This window comes from Eutrema salsugineum, unplaced genomic scaffold (assembly GCF_000478725.1).
Source record: "Eutrema salsugineum unplaced genomic scaffold, Eutsalg1_0 scaffold_12, whole genome shotgun sequence".
Taxonomy (NCBI): Eukaryota; Viridiplantae; Streptophyta; class Magnoliopsida; order Brassicales; family Brassicaceae; genus Eutrema; species Eutrema salsugineum.
In genome coordinates, this window is record NW_006256895.1 from 10,232,806 (window position 1) to 10,250,497 (window position 17,692).

At 36.5% G+C, this 17,692-nt stretch overlaps 6 protein-coding genes across 9 annotated transcripts; 4 read left to right on the forward strand and 2 right to left on the reverse strand.

Moving 5' to 3' along the window:
- Positions 1–1,067: 1,067 nt before the first annotated feature.
- Positions 1,068–3,865, reverse strand: LOC18025764 (probable protein arginine N-methyltransferase 1.2). Its single transcript, XM_024160311.1, is given in 8 exon segments — positions 1,068–1,273; positions 1,403–1,690; positions 2,730–2,817; positions 2,910–3,052; positions 3,137–3,200; positions 3,287–3,442; positions 3,546–3,556; positions 3,646–3,865. Coding segments are annotated over 8 exon segments (1,137 nt in total). The 5' UTR covers positions 3,827–3,865.
- Positions 3,866–3,999: 134 nt separating this feature from the next.
- LOC18025765 lies at positions 4,000–5,627 on the forward strand. Of its 3 annotated transcripts, none has more exons than XM_006408823.2 (3): positions 4,000–4,051; positions 4,627–4,825; positions 5,290–5,627. In XM_006408823.2, exons 2-3 carry the CDS (start codon positions 4,644–4,646, stop codon positions 5,474–5,476), a joined length of 369 nt encoding a protein of 122 aa, XP_006408886.1. In that variant the 5' UTR covers positions 4,000–4,051; positions 4,627–4,643; the 3' UTR covers positions 5,477–5,627. The 3 variants fall into 3 exon arrangements, with proteins under 3 accessions (XP_006408886.1, XP_024016035.1, XP_024016036.1); XM_024160267.1 differs by having other exon boundaries at positions 4,008–4,114; XM_024160268.1 differs by lacking the exon at positions 4,000–4,051 and adding an exon at positions 4,148–4,168.
- A 322-nt stretch (positions 5,628–5,949) lies between these two features.
- On the forward strand, positions 5,950–7,711 carry LOC18025766 (phospholipase A2-beta). Its single transcript, XM_006408824.2, has 4 exons — positions 5,950–6,180; positions 6,540–6,576; positions 6,681–6,800; positions 7,264–7,711. The coding sequence occupies exons 1-4, from the start codon at positions 6,100–6,102 to the stop codon at positions 7,461–7,463; spliced, it is 438 nt and encodes a 145-aa protein (XP_006408887.1). The 5' UTR covers positions 5,950–6,099; the 3' UTR covers positions 7,464–7,711.
- Positions 7,712–10,237: 2,526 nt separating this feature from the next.
- Positions 10,238–14,175, forward strand: LOC18025767. The gene is made up of 7 exons (XM_006408825.2): positions 10,238–10,470; positions 10,650–10,782; positions 10,893–10,996; positions 11,093–11,267; positions 11,371–11,505; positions 11,595–11,838; positions 11,919–14,175. Exons 1-7 carry the CDS (start codon positions 10,430–10,432, stop codon positions 13,901–13,903), a joined length of 2,817 nt encoding a protein of 938 aa, XP_006408888.1. The 5' UTR covers positions 10,238–10,429; the 3' UTR covers positions 13,904–14,175.
- LOC112089230 (40S ribosomal protein S15a-5) lies at positions 14,119–15,524 on the reverse strand. Its single transcript, XM_024160220.1, has 3 exons — positions 15,263–15,524; positions 14,458–14,618; positions 14,119–14,381 (listed from the first exon to the last, which is right to left on the reverse strand). Exons 1-3 carry the CDS (start codon positions 15,390–15,392, stop codon positions 14,283–14,285), a joined length of 390 nt encoding a protein of 129 aa, XP_024015988.1. The 5' UTR covers positions 15,393–15,524; the 3' UTR covers positions 14,119–14,282.
- Positions 15,525–15,635: 111 nt separating this feature from the next.
- Positions 15,636–17,509, forward strand: LOC18025768 (60S ribosomal protein L28-1). 2 transcript variants are annotated; one of them, XM_024160248.1, is made up of 4 exons: positions 15,636–15,740; positions 15,905–16,060; positions 16,571–16,734; positions 17,150–17,509. In XM_024160248.1, exons 2-4 carry the CDS (start codon positions 15,913–15,915, stop codon positions 17,267–17,269), a joined length of 432 nt encoding a protein of 143 aa, XP_024016016.1. In that variant the 5' UTR covers positions 15,636–15,740; positions 15,905–15,912; the 3' UTR covers positions 17,270–17,509. The 2 variants fall into 2 exon arrangements, with proteins under 2 accessions (XP_024016016.1, XP_024016017.1); XM_024160249.1 differs by having other exon boundaries at positions 15,644–15,735.
- The last annotated feature ends 183 nt before the right edge of the window (positions 17,510–17,692 follow it).

Genomic DNA, 17,692 nt, shown 5'->3' on the forward strand with positions numbered 1-17,692 from the left:
TAAATGGAATAGATGTTTATGGATACAATAGTTAAACGTTAAAACTGTAAATGTCCTTGGCCAAGTAGCTTGGAGGTAGTTGGCTGCCAATAAGTGCATCCACAAGGAGCATTCAAGTCTCTGGAACCAAACTTTAAGTCTTTACCTACTGTATCCGTAAACTTGTATGTAATTTAATGGATACGAAGGGATCTCTTGATTCCCTATTTGGGACCCAGATCAAACACTCATTTGAAGACCATTCTTGGGTCAATCTTCTTGTTTGTTTCTAGAAATACAAAAGACCAATCTTGGGCCAATCTTCTTGTTTGTTTCTAGAAATACAAATACATGTTAGTTTTAAGCCCATGCTACTCCAACTTCTGTTTCAAGCCTTGAAAGTATCAGAAACAAAAAGGAAGACACCATTGTAAATCAACCTGTACAATCTTCAACATCACTGTCGCCCACTGTATCATCACTTAATTCACCAGAACTAACCCTTGGATCAGCTGCTGAACCGATAACAGCAAGATCATACTTAAGAGATTATACTTAACACTTCCCTTTTCGATAGTGTCTCCTTTTTCCCTTCCTCTTCTTTCCTCTATTCTCCTCAGCTTTCATTGACCGTGCAGCACTTATCAACGCAGCGTTCGTCATTTTCTTTCTGTATAACAGCAGTTATAAAACCATCGACCCTATTGAATATTAATGAAATCTATTTCTGGTTTTGAATTCTTAAGCAAGCATTGCTACCTTTAAAATTTTAATGCCATTCCCAATTCAGTTTTTATGCTTGGAAAGTACGTAACATACACACCATACAAAAAACCAGCTTTAATAGTTTGTTCTATAGTTTTATGTTTCTTCTCCACTATGTCCATTTCCACGTTTGTTCTGTTTCCAGGAAAAGAGAAAGAAAGAGATACTCTTTATAGAATCAAGGGGCAAATTTTCTGTTTTTCTGTTGTGAAACGTTGCAAAGAAATGAAAACAATAAAATTACAAATGACTATTGTCTTTCTCAGCCTCAAGATGATGAATGAGACTTGTGAGATTGGCTCTGCTTCCTTTGAGATAGTCTTTTACCGCATATTGTACAGTTGGGTCCTTGAGATCTTGCAATGCTGGCCATTTAAAGAATAACTGAGCTTAATGTCGACATCTCGTGGATTCTTCTTGTTAGGTGCAATGGTCATGCTTCCAGTGATTGTTTCACCCTCGCATATAGTCAGAACATCATCCAGGTACAGCACCGTTTGTTTCCAGTGTGTTGCTTGCGATTTTGGTCCTGCATTGCAGTTTGAGATTGTTATGTGAGTTCCAAATATCAACATAGAAGCTAGCGTCAACATACTTTCTGCCTGTTGTTTCAAAATATCGTATTTAATCAAGAAAACTTTGCAGGAAAAGTGTAAACCTGTTGAGAAGCCAATCATCTTGTGGCACATGGTGAATGATACATCAAAGTAGGCTACAAGGGCGTGGATATGGTCATTCCTTTTTGCGACAAGCTTGAATGGAGCTGTAAAGGAAGCATCTCCAGAAGCCATCTTAGAGATATCCATTGTAAACATCAATCAATTGGAAACATCTTATGTATATGTAAACATCTTAGATTGGTCATTTTTGGTGGAAACCATTAGCAACGGTGAAATTCTGTTGGGTTTACAAACCATTTCATGATAATTGTATACATTAATAAAATCTGGTGTGAGATTTTTATATTCACCCACCTTGCATTTTTCAGGTTGAATCTGTTGTAGTGATAAGGATGGAAACGAGGTCGTTAAGTAATAATTTATTGTAAACTCTCAAGTATCTATTGTTATTTCATGTTCATTCAGCAAATTTGTTTGCGATGGAAAAACCATACCTTACTATTGTACTACACATCAACAAATGGTGTCTTCACATCAACAAATTTTTCCATCCCAAACAAAGTACAATAGTAAGGTACGATTTCACCTATTGTGTCATTCTTTCTAACCCTCTTTTTCTTTGGATAATGACCACATCTCCAACTCATCGTTATCTAAGACCTCTGTGATAAGCGTTCACCTTTTCGCCTCTTGGTTCTTCTCCTTTTCTAAACATTCTTTGAGGGAGTTCTCCTACTTCCATCTGGAATATACAAATGAAATTATAACCTCAAAACAACAGATATTTTATGCAACATTTCTACTACAACTTCAGGAAGTAACAATGATTGATAATTCGACAGCTATTTCATATAATAAATGACAATTTCAATATATTCGTTAACGGACCAAATGGGCTGAATGAACATGAAATAACAATAGATACTTGAGAGTAAACAATAGATACTTGAGAGTTTACAATAAATTATTACTTAACGACCTCGTTTCCATCGTTATTACTACAACAGATTTACAACAGATTCAACCTGAAAAATGCAAGGTGGGTGAATATAAAAATCTCACACCAGATTTTATTAATGTATACAATTATCATGAAATGGTTTGTAAACCCAACAGAATTTCACCGTTGCTAATGGTTTCCACCAAAAATGACCAATCTAAGATGTTTCACCGTTGCTAATGGTTTACACTTCATGAATACCTGCAAAATCAATCAATTGGAAGCAAAATTAGTACTTTTCGGAGACGAAAACATGAAGGAAGCAGATGAAATTTCAAGGACTTTTTACCAAAATAAAGTTTAGATAAGGAAACTTGCAGACGAATGTCACTAAAAAAAGCGAGAAAAGTCTTTTTCAAACTCACATTCTACTTTGTCTTCGTTGTAGTGAGCATCCTCTATAGCTGTAAGATAGAGAGATGCTTTATCTGGTAGAACAATTCCACCATCGACCTAGCGACAAAGAGCATAAAGAAGAAGTTTTTAAAGCTATAACGAACCCATCATCGACATAACAGGAACAAGACGAAAACTTTTTCACTTACAAGCCATTTATTGCGAGCATACAAGACAGTGTCCAGCATATTCTCATAAACCAAAAAGTAACCCATCCACTCGGAGATAATCACATCCACTTTAGGAATTGGAAACTCGATTTCCTCAATCTTCCCTTTCAAAACCTTTATAACTGCCAAAAAATAATCAAACAGTTGTTACAGCTAACTGCCATCAGACTATTATCCATTTTGAAGAACAGTAAAAAGACACATACAATCAGAAAAACCATTCGACTTGACAATCTCCTTTGCCGTGTCAGCCATTTGAGAACATTCGACCTATTTAAAGAAACATTTATCAATCACATGTATCTAAATCATTCACAGACAATCAGTTGTGACAAATGGAGAAAGATAAGACATACTGCGTATACATGAGCTGCTCCTGCTTTGGCACAGAACAGAGACAAGATTCCTGTTCCAGCTCCTACATCAAGAACGATTTTGTCCTTGATATGGAACTTGTTCTTGTATATAACATCTCGATAACACTTTGTCCTCACTACATCCTTTAACATTTCCTATTACAAGACAACAACAATCATCATCAGGTCAGACATCACAATCAGAAGAAAAAAAAAGTATACAGAACAAAAGATTCTTCTCAAAATGCAGGATACTTACTTCATGAATACCTGCGAAATCAATCAATTGGAAGCAAAATTAGTACTTTTTGGAGATGAAAACATGAAGGAAGCAGATGAAAATTTCAAGGAATTTTTACCAAAATGTGAGTAAGAGTCGAAGTAGTAATCGGCGCTGGTTATGTCATCAGCGACATCGGCATTGTCACCGGCGTCGCACATTAATTCATCAGCATCTTCGAAACGTAACTTCGTGTTCTGGTTTTGATCAGAACCGTTTACTTCCTGCTCGTTGTGGTTGTTCGTCGTCGTACTAGCCATTGCAACAGAGAGGGAGAGAAGGTTTTGGAGACAGATTTGAATATCAAGGAATTAGGGTTTAAGAAAGAGAAACTTATGTGTTTACGGTCCTTTTTTGTAGCCACTGGTCTAATTTTGATTGAATGACAAAACCGGTCTGGTTTATAAGGTCCGGTTGGATTGCTCTCATAATTATAAGCAGTGTAGATGAGAATTAGGATGATCATCTGATTCTCACGCCGGGAGGTACGACTTGCTCACGATCACCGACTCGTTCTCGTTTGATTTGGTTTCGGATTTTCATTTTCCGTACAAATCTTCCTCTTCTCTTTTGGTTTTTGCTTTCTAGGGGTTTTAAACTCTGTGAGTTGGGTCTCAGATCTATCTGTAATCTCTTTGCTGCGATCATTCTATGTCGGAGTCATGGGTTTTGATGTGCTCACTAGTGGGACTTGTTTGATCAGTGATTCTTGATTTTTGGGGACTAGGGTTTTAGTGTTTTAGCCTGATATGCGTGAATTCGATGAAAAGCCTTAGTCTTTTCGAATGCCTTGATTATGATGAGATTTTTTTTTTCCAATTCCTGTTTTGGATATTGAATTTCATCGTGGAGGCGTGTAATGAATCATGAACTGTGTGTTATGTCGATAAGCTCAAGTCTTTTGGAATATCGACAAATGTGGATGTTAAGAACTTGCATATGCTTGTGGAATTCTACTTATTGATGAGCTCGTCTCTCTCTCTTGCTAGGCTTTAATTTTTGAATTTGAATTGGTGAAAGCTGAATTGGGTTGTTGTTACATTTGTTTATGATTTTGAAGGAATTGAACTCGGAAGCATGGCATCAAAATTGGTACAACTTCAGTCAAAGGCATGTCAGGCTTCAAAGTTTGTGGCCAAGCATGGGACTTCCTACTACAGACAGTTGTTGGAGCAGAACAAGCAATTTATTCAGGAGCCTGCAACTATAGAGAAGTGCAGTGAGTTGTCTAAGCAACTGCTCTACACTCGTCTTGCTAGGTCGATACTTCTCTCCCTCTCTCTTTCTCTCTAGACGTTTTTCAGGGTTACCTGTAGATGTTTCTCAAAATTTCATTTTACTTTTCGAAGTGTTAATGTTCAGCTAATGCTGAGGAAATGTTCAAGTTGGATTTTGGATTGAAAGAAAACTAGAAAAGTAAATCTTATTGCTTGATAGACTTTAACAGAACTGAAATTGGCATATGCTTATAGCACTTTGCTGTATCCTCTAATAGTTTTTGTTCTCCAATCAAAGTTGGTGTAAAAACTTGTAGCATTCCGTTTATGATGTCTGCGAATTGAGCTGGTAAATCTCAGATGATACTGTGAATTTATGTTTTTCCACTATCGAATACACAATTTAAGTACCACACTGCATTTTTGCTGTCATTTGAAGAGTTTGGCTCTATGTGATTTTGCAATCTTGCATTCAATAGCTAATATTCTTCTTACTCTTTTTACAGCATTCCCGGGCGCTACGAGACATTCTGGAAAGAAGTAGACTACGCAAAGACGTTGTTGAAGAACAGAGCGGATCTGAAGGTGGAACATGCAGGAATCGCTGCATTGTTTGGCCTAGAATGCTTTGCTTGGTATTGCGCAGGTGAAATCGTTGGCAGAGGATTCACTTTCACCGGTTACTACCCTTGATATTGACATAACAATGTCTTTGTCAGAATATTCTTCTGATGCTTGTAACTTCCTCCCATATGATTGTCAGCTACTTCCTCGAATACATTTTTTTTAAAGCTGTTTTTTTTCCCTGAAACAGAGTTTTGGAACTAAGGAAAAAACCCATTTTGGTAAAGCATTTAATAAGAATTGAGAAAATGCATTTTGATCCAAGATTCTTCTTGGAAAATTGGTGAAAGAAATCTGATATTTAAACATAAGAAAATGGTTTTTACTTTGGTGACAAACTGACAACATATGAATCTGTATCTGTTCTTTTTGCGAAACTGATATATAAAGGAGAGTTCGAGTGGAAAAAAAATGCAGCTAAGAAATTCGTAATATATAAATGCATTTAATTGGTTTGACTTAATATATTAATTTAATTCAAATCTGAGGGACAAAAGAGAAAAAAAAAATTCAGTATGCATAAGAAGGAGCGGCGAGAAAGTTCAAAGACCAATGGGATCTAAAGGATAAAATTTTGACAATAAATTTCGAAACCTTAGCGAAGAAGACAAGCACACGACATTCAACCCAAATCCAGAAACTTGGGTACTAGTCAATTAGCTAAAGAGATCAAGAGAGAGACGACGACGACGATGATGTTTCGCACTTCTTTGATGCTTGTCGTGGCGGCTTTTTTCATTGTCCTCGTCCTCGTCGATTTTGTTCGCAGCGAGGTTTAACCTTTTTCCCTGACCATATCTATCTAGTATCTATCATTCTGTGTTTTTTTATTTCTTTCCGAGAAATTCTCTGTGATTCTGAGTTTCCAAAATCAGACAAAAGGATTCGCATTGTTTTAGAATTAGCTTATGTAATTGTCTAGTTGGAACCTTGCCCAAAGAGCTCAGATTCCCACAATGAGACTTGCTATTTGGCTTCACTTCTTATTGCCTCTACTGATTTCCCAGAATCTGTGCCCAGAAAACGAAACACAATTAAATTAATGTTCTTTGTCGTGTTTTAGTATTCCGTGTCGTAATTTCAAACAATGAATGATTTTTGTTTGTCTTGTTGTTGAATCAAATTGTGACAGGAATGCACCAGAACCTGCATTGCACAGAATTGCGACAGTAAGATTCAGTTTTTCTGCAGTGTCAGAGTAACTTTTTTTATTTTCTTGCGTTTCAGCTACTCACTTATATATATAAATTCCGTTATTTTGTTTTGTTATCAGCTCTTTCTATTCGATATGGGAAGTATTGTGGGATTGGACACAGTGGATGTCCTGGTGAGGAGCCTTGTGATGATCTTGATGCTTGTTGTATGGTCCATGACAGTTGCGTTGAATCAAATGGTAATCAATCGTTCAAGAATGCTAATCCGTTACTGTTTTATTTGTATTCTCTGCGGATTTTAGATAAATTTGCACGACGTAAAGGTTAACTATTGGTCTTTGGTGTAGTTTTGGTATTATCATTTGGAAAATTTCTTCACTTTGGCCCGAATTGAGTGTAGCTTTTTTGACTTGGGAGAAGAATGTTATGCACATTAGGCCATAGACAGAGCGAGATAAACTGAAATTAACATCTGTAACAACAGACTCAGTATGAATGTAAACTTGAGAATGCAACCAATCTGGTCTGTTCGATTTATCTGTACAAGATGCTTAACAATGCAGGGTTCTTGATTATCCTGATATATTAACCTCTAATAATATGCAGTTTACTGACATATTATTACTGTGTTTCATTGTTCTTTAACCTCTGGTCTAAAGTTGACACGTTGAGAGCTATGCTTATTTGTTTCCCATTTTGCAGGTATGACTAGCATAAGCTGCCATAAAAAGTTCCAAAGATGCGTAAACAGGCTAAGCAAATCGATAAAACAATCCAAAAACAAGAAGGTTGGATTTTCCACGCAATGCCCGTATTCGGTAGTCATACCAACGGTGAATCAAGGAATGGATATCGGCATCTTGTTCAGTCAATTAGGCAATGATATGAGAACTGAGCTCTGAGTTTTGCTGCGCATAATATAATGTAGCAGCCTTGGAGACCTCACATTGGTATTGGAGCTAAGTGTGCATTGGTAGTTTACAAGATTCTTTGGTGATGATGATTACTTGAACAACTATTGCCACTGTAAGTCGCAGATAGATTAGCTTAATTCATACACCATTGGTTGAATGATTTAACATGTAACTCATAGAGACTCTAATCAAGTGATGGCTTTATGTGCTTACATGGACATGAAAACACTTTTTTCAATAAACCAAATAACAAAGTATTTATAAGGCTCATACTCCGAGTGGGAAAAAAAAAAAAAAAAAAAAAGACAAATCCAAAACAGATAAGAGTACGAAAACACTGGACATTTAGGTAGGTAACAATAAAGTAAATGAAATCCAAAAACATACCAAATAGCAAAACCAGCATGTAATCGGATTTAATATTCAATAACTACAAAGACTGAAAACTAACCAGTGTAATACACTCACACATCATGTCGGTCTACATACATCCTGTAATCAAGAACCAGTTAAAAAATTAACAGCAAATATTAATCAAGAACCATTTGCTATCACAAGCATTGTCAACAACATTGGCTTTAATTTTAGCAATCATACACACTTGCATTTACACACCAAAAAATATATTGAGGCAATTTCCTCTAAAATTGCACAATGCAAAAGACTATTGTTTTTTTTTATGGTTTATCGGTTTTATAAAAACTCAATTTGGTGTGGTTTGACGGTTTTACAAAAATTTAATCGATTCTCTCGTACCACAGCTCACAGACTCTCTGGTTCCGCTACTCTCCGATTCGCTAACCCGCTCACTCGCTGATGTTAGAGCCTAAAAATAACTAGGGGTAATTTAAATTTTTAGTGCTCTAAAAATAATTAGAAGTAATTTAGACTTTTAGTACTCTAAAAATAACTAGGGCTTTGTTTTAATAAATAGCTTAATCTGCGTATCACAAAGCTCCGCCACCCTTAAAATTCACTCTTTCATTCTCTACAATACCTCTTTTAATGGAGAATCATTTGACCAAGTCTGAGTTAACTCAGATCATCGACTCTCTCTCAGATCATCGACTCTCTCTCAGATCACAAATGTAAATTCAGCATTGAATAAACCAAAGAGATACAATGAGTAACTTAGAAGCATCGTTATCCAGATAGATACGAGTGTTTATGTTTCAATTTGACCCTAAAAATCCTAGAAAAATAATGAAACTTACCATTTGCTATTACAAAAAATGTCAACAACATTTGGCTTTGATTTTAGCAATAATGCACACTTGCAATTACGCATCAAATAATATGTTGAGATAATTTCCCCAAATATTGCACAATGCAGAAGATTATCGTTTCACTGATATGTGCTTTCATTGACTTTTACAAGTTTGTGATCATGAAATTCATGTTTTTGTAAATTTCAATTTTTCTTTCTTAAATAGTTGAAATTGTGTATTCTGATTTATTGTATGAACTTAAAACGTTGTATAGATAATAGTGAGCTTGTATGATAAAAGAGAGATGTGTTTTGTGAAACTTATTGTTGCTAATAAGGTTGCATCTGAAAATTTTCCTATCTACTTGAGATATCTCTTGTGTATGCTTTCATGAAATACCTAAAATTGTAAGGATTTTGATCAATTTTGATCAATTTTCTTCAATAGGTCATTAATTGACTACTGACTAATTAAAATTATTATGGATGGCTCATCTTCTTTTTACTGAATGATCAATGATCCAATTGGGCTTCCTTAGCAATTTGATGATATGTGCAACTTCATATAGTCTTTTGCCTACAAAGTCATATATCATGAAAATGAGAGCCATATAGAGATAAAGTTCCTAAGAAAAGAATAATAAGTTTGATAAGAGAAACTCTCAAGTGAAAAACCCAGTTTTAAACATTGGACATCCTATTGTGAGTTGCTAGAGGAGTGAATGGTGCATTGAACCTATCCCGTGAGAAACATTGGAATAGCAAAGGCAAGCCAGAGACTGTCAATTTTTTCATGACTAACCATTATTTTTCTTTTTGTAGAATATTATTTACAGAATTTTTTGTGGGAGAGAAAGAAAAACAATCTCCGTGGAAAATAAACTACTTTGAGTTGTTGAATTTGTAGCCTCGTATCAATAACAATCTCTATGTACATTTTGACAACTGCATGTTGATATTATATCAGATCCCGACGATGTCAAAAAAGTTTGGAACATTATGCAAACTTCAAAGTATTCAGATATTTCTTAAATATAGTTTTAATTCAAAATAAGAAAGATACAATATAACATTTATAAATTAATACTCGATATAAATTAATACTCGATAAATTACATTTTTAAATCTCAAATTAGTTTTTCATGGTAATTGTATATCGATAAATTAATAACTCGATAAATTAATAAAATATTGTAATCTTGATATTATTAATTTATAGAGGTTTAATTGTAATTATTTATTAAAAAAAATCAAAGGAAAAGAAATAACGAAAACAAAACAGATTAGAATTAAGAAAACACTTGGAATTTATCTAGACAACATAAAGTAAAGGAAATCCGTATCCAATAAAATCATACAAAAAAGAAAAATATTAATTAATTCGATTGAAAAGTTAGTCCACGAATTAGAACTTTCCTATTCCTTGCGGATTTGATAGTTTATTACTCGGTTTTTTCTTTACACGTCACTGTGAAAACATATATAATTAATGGTTTCGCGCATAGTCCAACCTATAATATTCATCTAATTTATTCTTCTTCGATTCTTCCTCCTCCTTCTCTAACATCAATATTCGTTTCTTCTGCGAAAATTCCAATTCCTCAGATCACAGATTTTCGCCTCATCTATATATCAAGCAATAAACGCCTTAAGTTCGCTCTGATTTTTTTTTGGCAGATTCGATTAAAATTATCTTGGACTGTCTCTAGGTTTCCGATTTTCGTTTCTGTTTGCTAGATTTGATTCCATGAAGAAGGTGCTTCATCGAGGCTTTAAGCCAGCTAAATGGTAATCGATTCGGTGTATTTTTATTTTATTTTTTCTGAGCTTGAGAGTATGTTCAATATACAGATTCTCTAGCTTTTGTTTGTTTAGTATCAAATCTGATGAACTGATTATTTGGATTTTACTGTTTCATCCGATTGTTTGCGATTTTGGTTTATTTAATTGATTTAATTTATTTGCAGCAAAACAGCTTTGCAAATGGCGAATTCACGCCTCAAGATACTCAAGAACAAAAAAGAGATCCAGATTAAACAGCTGAGAAGAGAGTTAGCTCAATTACTCGAAGCTGGAAATACACCTACAGCTAGAATTCGGGTAAGATAGAGTTCTTTGTTTCTGTCCAAAACCACACATGTCAACAAAACAATGATAAATTTAGGTTTCACGTTGATGTAATTGGGAATGTGGTTATGTTTCCCTCTCAGGTGGAACATGTTGTAAGGGAAGAGAAGACAGTGGCTGCTTATGAGCTCATTGGAATCTATTGCGAACTTCTTGTTGTTCGTTTGGGTGTTATCGAATCACAGAAGTAAGACAATTTTTCTCTTTGGTGAACATTATATTATACACTCTTTTGTTTTTCTTGTTTATTGCCTGATGATGATCTTTCTGATAATACTTCCAGAAACTGCCCCATTGATCTGAAAGAAGCCGTCGCGAGTGTCTTATTTGCTTCCCAGAGGTTGTCATCAGATGTCCCGGAGCTCTCGGAAATCGTTAAGCAATTCACAACCAAGTATGGGAAGGATTTTGCTACTTCTGCTATTGAGTTGCGTCCAGATTCTGGTGTGAGTCGCCTGGTAAGTTGGTTGCATCTGTTCCTTTTGTTTTCCTGACAAATAATCGTCGATGGTGATTTTGTATTGAGAACCGTTCTTGATTTAATGATTGTTATCTTTCTAGTTGGTTGAGAAATTGTCGGCCAAAGCCCCGGATGGTCCAACAAAGGTCAAGATTTTGGTGGAAATAGCTGCGGAGCATAATGTCGTATGGGAGGCGAAATCTTTTGTTGAACCGGATCCAAGAGACCAGTTGTTGGTAAGTAGATTAGGTTTCAGTGTAAAGGCATCAGTTCTTTTATCTATCTGCTAACACTATCCATAACTTTTACTTTACTTGTGTTTTAGAGTGGAACAAGCTCGTTTCAGTCAGCGAGTAGTGTAAACGTGGATTCCTCTAGAATCCCAAACAAGGAACAACCTCCAAACGTCCAAGCTCCAGCTACTGTCAATGTTCAACGTGGATCAAGTGAAATACATCATTCATCAGAGAACTCTTATTATGCAAGTGATGGAAGATCTTCAAGCCGTAGCAACAATGTTACTTGTGGGAACGATGATGACTATCATCATCCAAATGCAAGACCTTCTCGTAAGCGATTTCCTTCTTGCTTATTTATCTTTTCCTCTTTTCTTGATTGAATCATTCAACGAATTATTTTTGTTCGACAGGGTCTACGACTGATGAAGGGGAACGTAGAAATCCAAATCATGGCGATGAAAATTCATCTTCAAGAAGTAAGCATAGGTGGGAAACAGAATTTTATGATTCTACAGAGGCTGCACGTGCGGCTGCTGAAGCTGCTGAAAGAGCAAGTTTTGCTGCTAGAGCAGCTGCTGAGCTTTCCAGCAAAGAAAGGATGACGAGGCAGAATTCATCAGAGTCGCATGTATCCTCTGCATCGGTTAATTTCAGAAACGAGCCTTCACATAGACGTAACAGATCGAATGTACAAAGCGAAAGCTTTTCTGAAGAGCATTTTTCTCCTAGAGGAAATGTTAGGAAGCAATATGAAGATATGGATAGAACCCGACAAGATAGATATGGTAGGGCAAAGGAATCTGAGATTCCTCCTTTACATCAGCAATCAGAAAGACATTCCCTGGAGAACTTGAGAAAGAGCGGTTCCTTTGGTCAAACAGGTAGAGAGAAGCAGCCAAGCGAGCACGAGACAGATTTCAATGTTGGTTACTCGGAAGATGCTCACTTGAGGAAGCAGTCAAGCAGGGCTTCATCGCATTCACATTCAAGCAATTATTCTGATGAGAATGTTCTTGGCTCAGATTATACGAAGTCTCCGAGCCATGTGGACGAAAACATTTTTGCCACTGAATATGATCACCAATCTCAGAAGAGCTTTCAAAATATAGATTCCCATGATCATGGACATCATGATGCTTCTGCTGATACTTTTGATGATTATAACTCCTTTTCCGACAAACCTACGTTCGACGCAGAAGATGAATATGATCATGGCGTGGGATTTTCATTGCTTGGCAGCAAAACACCTACACCATCTGCTTCCTGGAGCGCCAAAGGAGACCATAGTAAGTCTCATGGAAATCACAGCTCAAGCTCACAAGTGAGCCCATGTTCTCCACTATTTGATGATGTCTCTACAAGTCCTCCGGCTTCATACCATGAGCCCGACCCACATGCCAAGTTTGACAGTTATGGTCCAGATTCAGAAAGCGATGACGATCAGCCTAGACACAGAGGTAAAGTTTCTGGAGGTTTAGACGAAAGGGTGAATCTGACATCTGATCGATCTCAGAAGTTTCAAGTCTCTAATCCTGTGGGACGTGGATTCTTCCCTTTAGACACAAATGAACACGAAGATGATTCAAGGTCACGGGAAGAATCAGATTCTGAGGCAGATGATCAGACTGGTCTGAATTTTAGACCTCTGATGGGTGGATTTAGGAACAGAAAGACACTCCCACCATACAGAATGGGTCTGGCAAGAAACGAGGCATCGTCCAAGTCTGAAAAGGAACATAATGAAACAGACGATGTTATGTCTACTTTTAGCAATAACAGAAAAGATATCTACACTAAGAAAGCAAGCAACAACGAGAGGACATCAAGCACTACGCCGCCACATCCATCTTCTAGTGATGACGACGACTCAGAGGTCCAACTTCGAGGAAGAACAGAAACAAGACCCCAAGCCTCATATCGCCATTCCCAAGTCAGCCATGATGACTCAGAGGAAGAACTTCCAAAACGAGCTTCTTTCAGAAGTCAAGTGAGAACAGATAAGCCTACCACGGGGATGAGAGATTACAATAGAGCAAACTTGAAGACCCCAGCTCCAACCTCGCATGAAGATGAGGAAGAAGTCGGAAGATACGCTGCACAAGTCAATGCCAAGCCGACTAAAACAGCCGGGATCTCTCTAAGGACTAAGGGCCAAGGGAAAGCTCATGAGAAGCGCTCATTCCCAGTGACAACAACGAAAACCGATAAAGAGTCTCATGATCAGACCACTCCAAAGCACAAGACAGTAACTTCAAGCCCTGTTCCACAAACTGTAAAATCCCCTGATCCAGAAACCCCGTCAAGGGAAAGAGCTAGTCATGTTCATCCTAACCTCCCAGATTATGACGATATCTTTGCAAAGCTTGGGGCTCTTCGTGCTCCTAAAAACCGCTAAACCCTGCTCATCCTCCTTCTGTTCATAGATTTTTTCCTCTGTCACAGAGATCAGCCCCATTCATTCTTTCCTCTGATATTCTCACACATTTACAGATTGAAGTTGATATTGTTACACATTTACTAATTGAAGCAGTGGGGTGATTCTTCTGCTTGTTATAGATTGGTTTTTTTTTTTGTCTATTTTTTTAAACAACTATTTGTGAAGCTAAAGATTTTATAATAACATTGGAAACGTTGTGACAATAGAAATAAAGTTTGTTTTTCTAATTACCATTTTCCTCATAGTACATTGCAAGAATCAAACAAACAATGTTGAAAAAAGCCAGAAAAATGACATGTTCTCTAAGGATTTGAACCTCTTGCGATATCCAACCAATTCAGTAGAAGAAACCAAGAACCTGACCACCCACATTCCTTTTGATAGCCTCTTCATGGTCCAAAATGCCATCAGGAGTTGTAATTACAACATAACCCCACTGCATATAACAAGTTGAACAAGGTTAAGTTACTGCCTACTATTAGCTGAATATACGAGATTCGACAGGACAAAACCTGGCGTGTTGGAAGTGTGCGTTCTGTGTACTGCCCAATCTCTTTTGCCTTGACGTCTTGCTTATAAGTGAGAGCTTTGCAATCATTAACCCTTCCTTGTAGATCAACAGTTATTCTTCCAACTCTGTGTGGATCATAGACTTGAAAGTTCTTGATGTAACCTGTACATAAGCACACCTTTTGTAAAGTAATAGAGTATAAATATCCAATTCTGCAAAAATGAAGATACAGATTTGAGCATATAAATGCCATATATAAAATTCAGCCACAAACTATAAACTTCTAAAAGAACTTCTGAAAAAACCTTGATTTAAAATACTCAAAATAAGATAATTTACACAACCTTAGATCAAAACAAAGCTTAAATTACACCATGGGCTTGGAAAAGGAGCACTGGAGCAGAAATGCCGTTCTCTAACAATGGATCAAGATGTGAATTATCCATAAGAGTAAAAAAAAAGAAACTTTCAATCGTCTGCAACTTCACTTTCAACCAAGAACAAAATATAATATTTAGACGCTGTTGATAGTCTTCTACATTGAGAGATCACACATGGCAATACTTGAGCTATACGGTTTAGGGTCAGCTCAAGAACTAACAATATCTATATCAGAGAGATTAGATAAGCCCCATAAGTCTCTTGATACAAAATCACAGAACTAGATACTTCACCACAACCAAGTGACTGAAAAATTGTGGACGAAACTGATGAATCTAAACGAGTAGATGAATATTTTTGGAAATGAACCAAGACCCAATTGGCCCAGAAGAAAGAATCATAAAGAGCAGAACGAAAAATGTCACCTTTCTCTTTCATGATTCTCAGGAACGAAGACATTACGGTAGAGACAGGCTTCAATTCCACCGAAGCTTTCCCTCGCTTCTCTGCATTCACTATCGTCCTCAACGCATCGTTCAATATCCTCCTCCCCATTTCTCTCTGTCTCTCTCAGATCAAAATTCCGATTTTGTAATAGAAATTTTACAATAGAATCTAAAGCCCTTTAACTTCATAGAACAACTGAGCAAAATGTTTTTTTTTTCTTTTCAACGTTTCTATTTCCCCTCTCATAATTGTGGCATTCTCGGTATTTTGTAACGAGATATAGGGGTAATTTTGTCTTTACACCATAATTATTTCATTCACAGTACTTACTTGAATTAGGGTTTTGTTTTTCTGAGGTCATATATAAATAGCTCCATCGTCATATCACACAGCTCCGGCGCCACCATTAAAACCGAGTCTCTCTCTATCTCTCTCTCTGCGAAATTTCACGGTGAGGTTAGATCCTTTCTCATCCATCATTTCAGTCGTTCTCTGTTTCGCTCCTTGCCCTTTTTCAGTTTTTTTTTTTTCGCATTAAGGTTCCAATTTGATAGATCCGATATGTTCTTGTTGATTTGCTATACCTTTTTTTATATTGATTGGTTTGGTGTATTACGTAGGTTTCGAAATGGCGACAGTTCCAGGACAATTGATCTGGGAGATCGTTAAGACCAACAACTGTTTCTTGGTGAAACAGTTTGGAAGAGGAAACGCTAAGGTTCAATTCAGCAAGGAGAGCAACAATCTTTGCAACCTTAACTCCTACAAGCACTCTGGTAAACTGTCCTTTCCCTTGATCCGGGTTTAACTGGGAAATATAATATTTGATTGATTGATTAGATGTCTTGAATTGAAGTTTTGTGATGTTGTTCTGCGTTAAGGTGTATAAAAATGTGTCTAAAATCTGGAATATAAGATGGTTGTAGTTGAAATTGGATGGTTGAGTTTGGGAAATGTGGTTACTTTGTATTCAGGTTAATTGTTGAAATGTATTGGACTATTTCAAATTCGTTGAGAAATGAATCGTGCTAGGTTTATGTCTGGATTCTTCCATAGTTTAAGAATGAAATTGCCGGCTTGAGTCAGGCTTAAAGCACAATCTCAAATTTGAATGTGTATTGATGTAAATTCTATAAGTGAAAGTAATTTTTGGGTAACTGCTTATATGAGGATTAAGTTTTGTGGATACAGAGTTGTAAAAGATTTGTGTCTGGATTCTCTACTAAAAAAGATTGAATTGACTGCTTGAACTAGACTAAAGTCTCGGTCTTTCAATGTGGCTTCAGGTCTTGCAAACAAGAAGACCGTGACCATCCAGCCAGCTGACAAGGAACAAGCTGTTGTCCTCGCAACCACCAAGACCAAGAAGCAGAACAAGCCTAAGGTCTCTGTCAACAAGTCTATCCTGAAGAAGGAATTCCCAAGGATGTCCAAGGCTGTTGCCAACCAGGTATGACTCAAGTCTTTTACTACTTTTTGATTTTTTTATCTATGCTATGCTTTCTTTATAGGCTTCTAGTTTTAGCTCTTTGTGTAACTGTCATGGCTCTGATCTACGAAATGGTCTTTATTTTACTTGTTAGAGAAGTTTTATGTATAAATTGATGGTAAAAAGGCATGACAGATTGATGTTAAGATGAAAGTGTCTATGTGCAAAGATTAGAAGCTCACTTAATAAAGTAATGTTCCTCTGTAAGGCTTCTTCGTTGAAAAAGTTACACTAGTTGGCTTTTGGCATTGATCCGCATGATGTTTATGTTTATCTCACTGAATAAAGTATTGTGTGCTGTCTCATGTAGACATTTCATAATGTGGCTTACATTTGTGAATTTAATCTTACTAAATTCTTGTGAAAATTGGTTCAGGTGGTGGACAACTACTACAGGCCCGACTTGAAGAAAGCTGCTCTTGCTAGACTCAGTGTCATCAGCAAAAGCCTTAGGGTTGCTAAGTCCGGTGCCAAGCAAAGAAACCGACAAGCTTAAGCTTTTTTCAGAATATGTTTTTTGAAGTAAAAGATTTTGCTGAACAGGTTTATTAAGTTGTTTTGTTGAAGTTGAACTGTAACACTATCCTCCTTTTCATTATCCTTTCCAAAAGGAGTTAGTAGTTGTTCTTATTATGCTTGTGTTTCTTGTGTTAAATTCTGATGGATATTTTTATCAAATCGAAATCTTGAGTAAACCTCCATCGTTCTCGTCAAACGAATACGGGGAATTAAAATTTTTGGTATACACTGCTCAGGTTTAGAAAATAAGAAAGAAGAACAAGAATTTATTTTTTTGTGTTTAATAGCTGATAGTACTCTGAATTAGAAGGAGAAGAAAACAGAAAAGTCTAATCCTATCTTGACTTGTGGAATATGTCTGTACACCATCATCGATATGTGATTATGTGATGTAATCGTG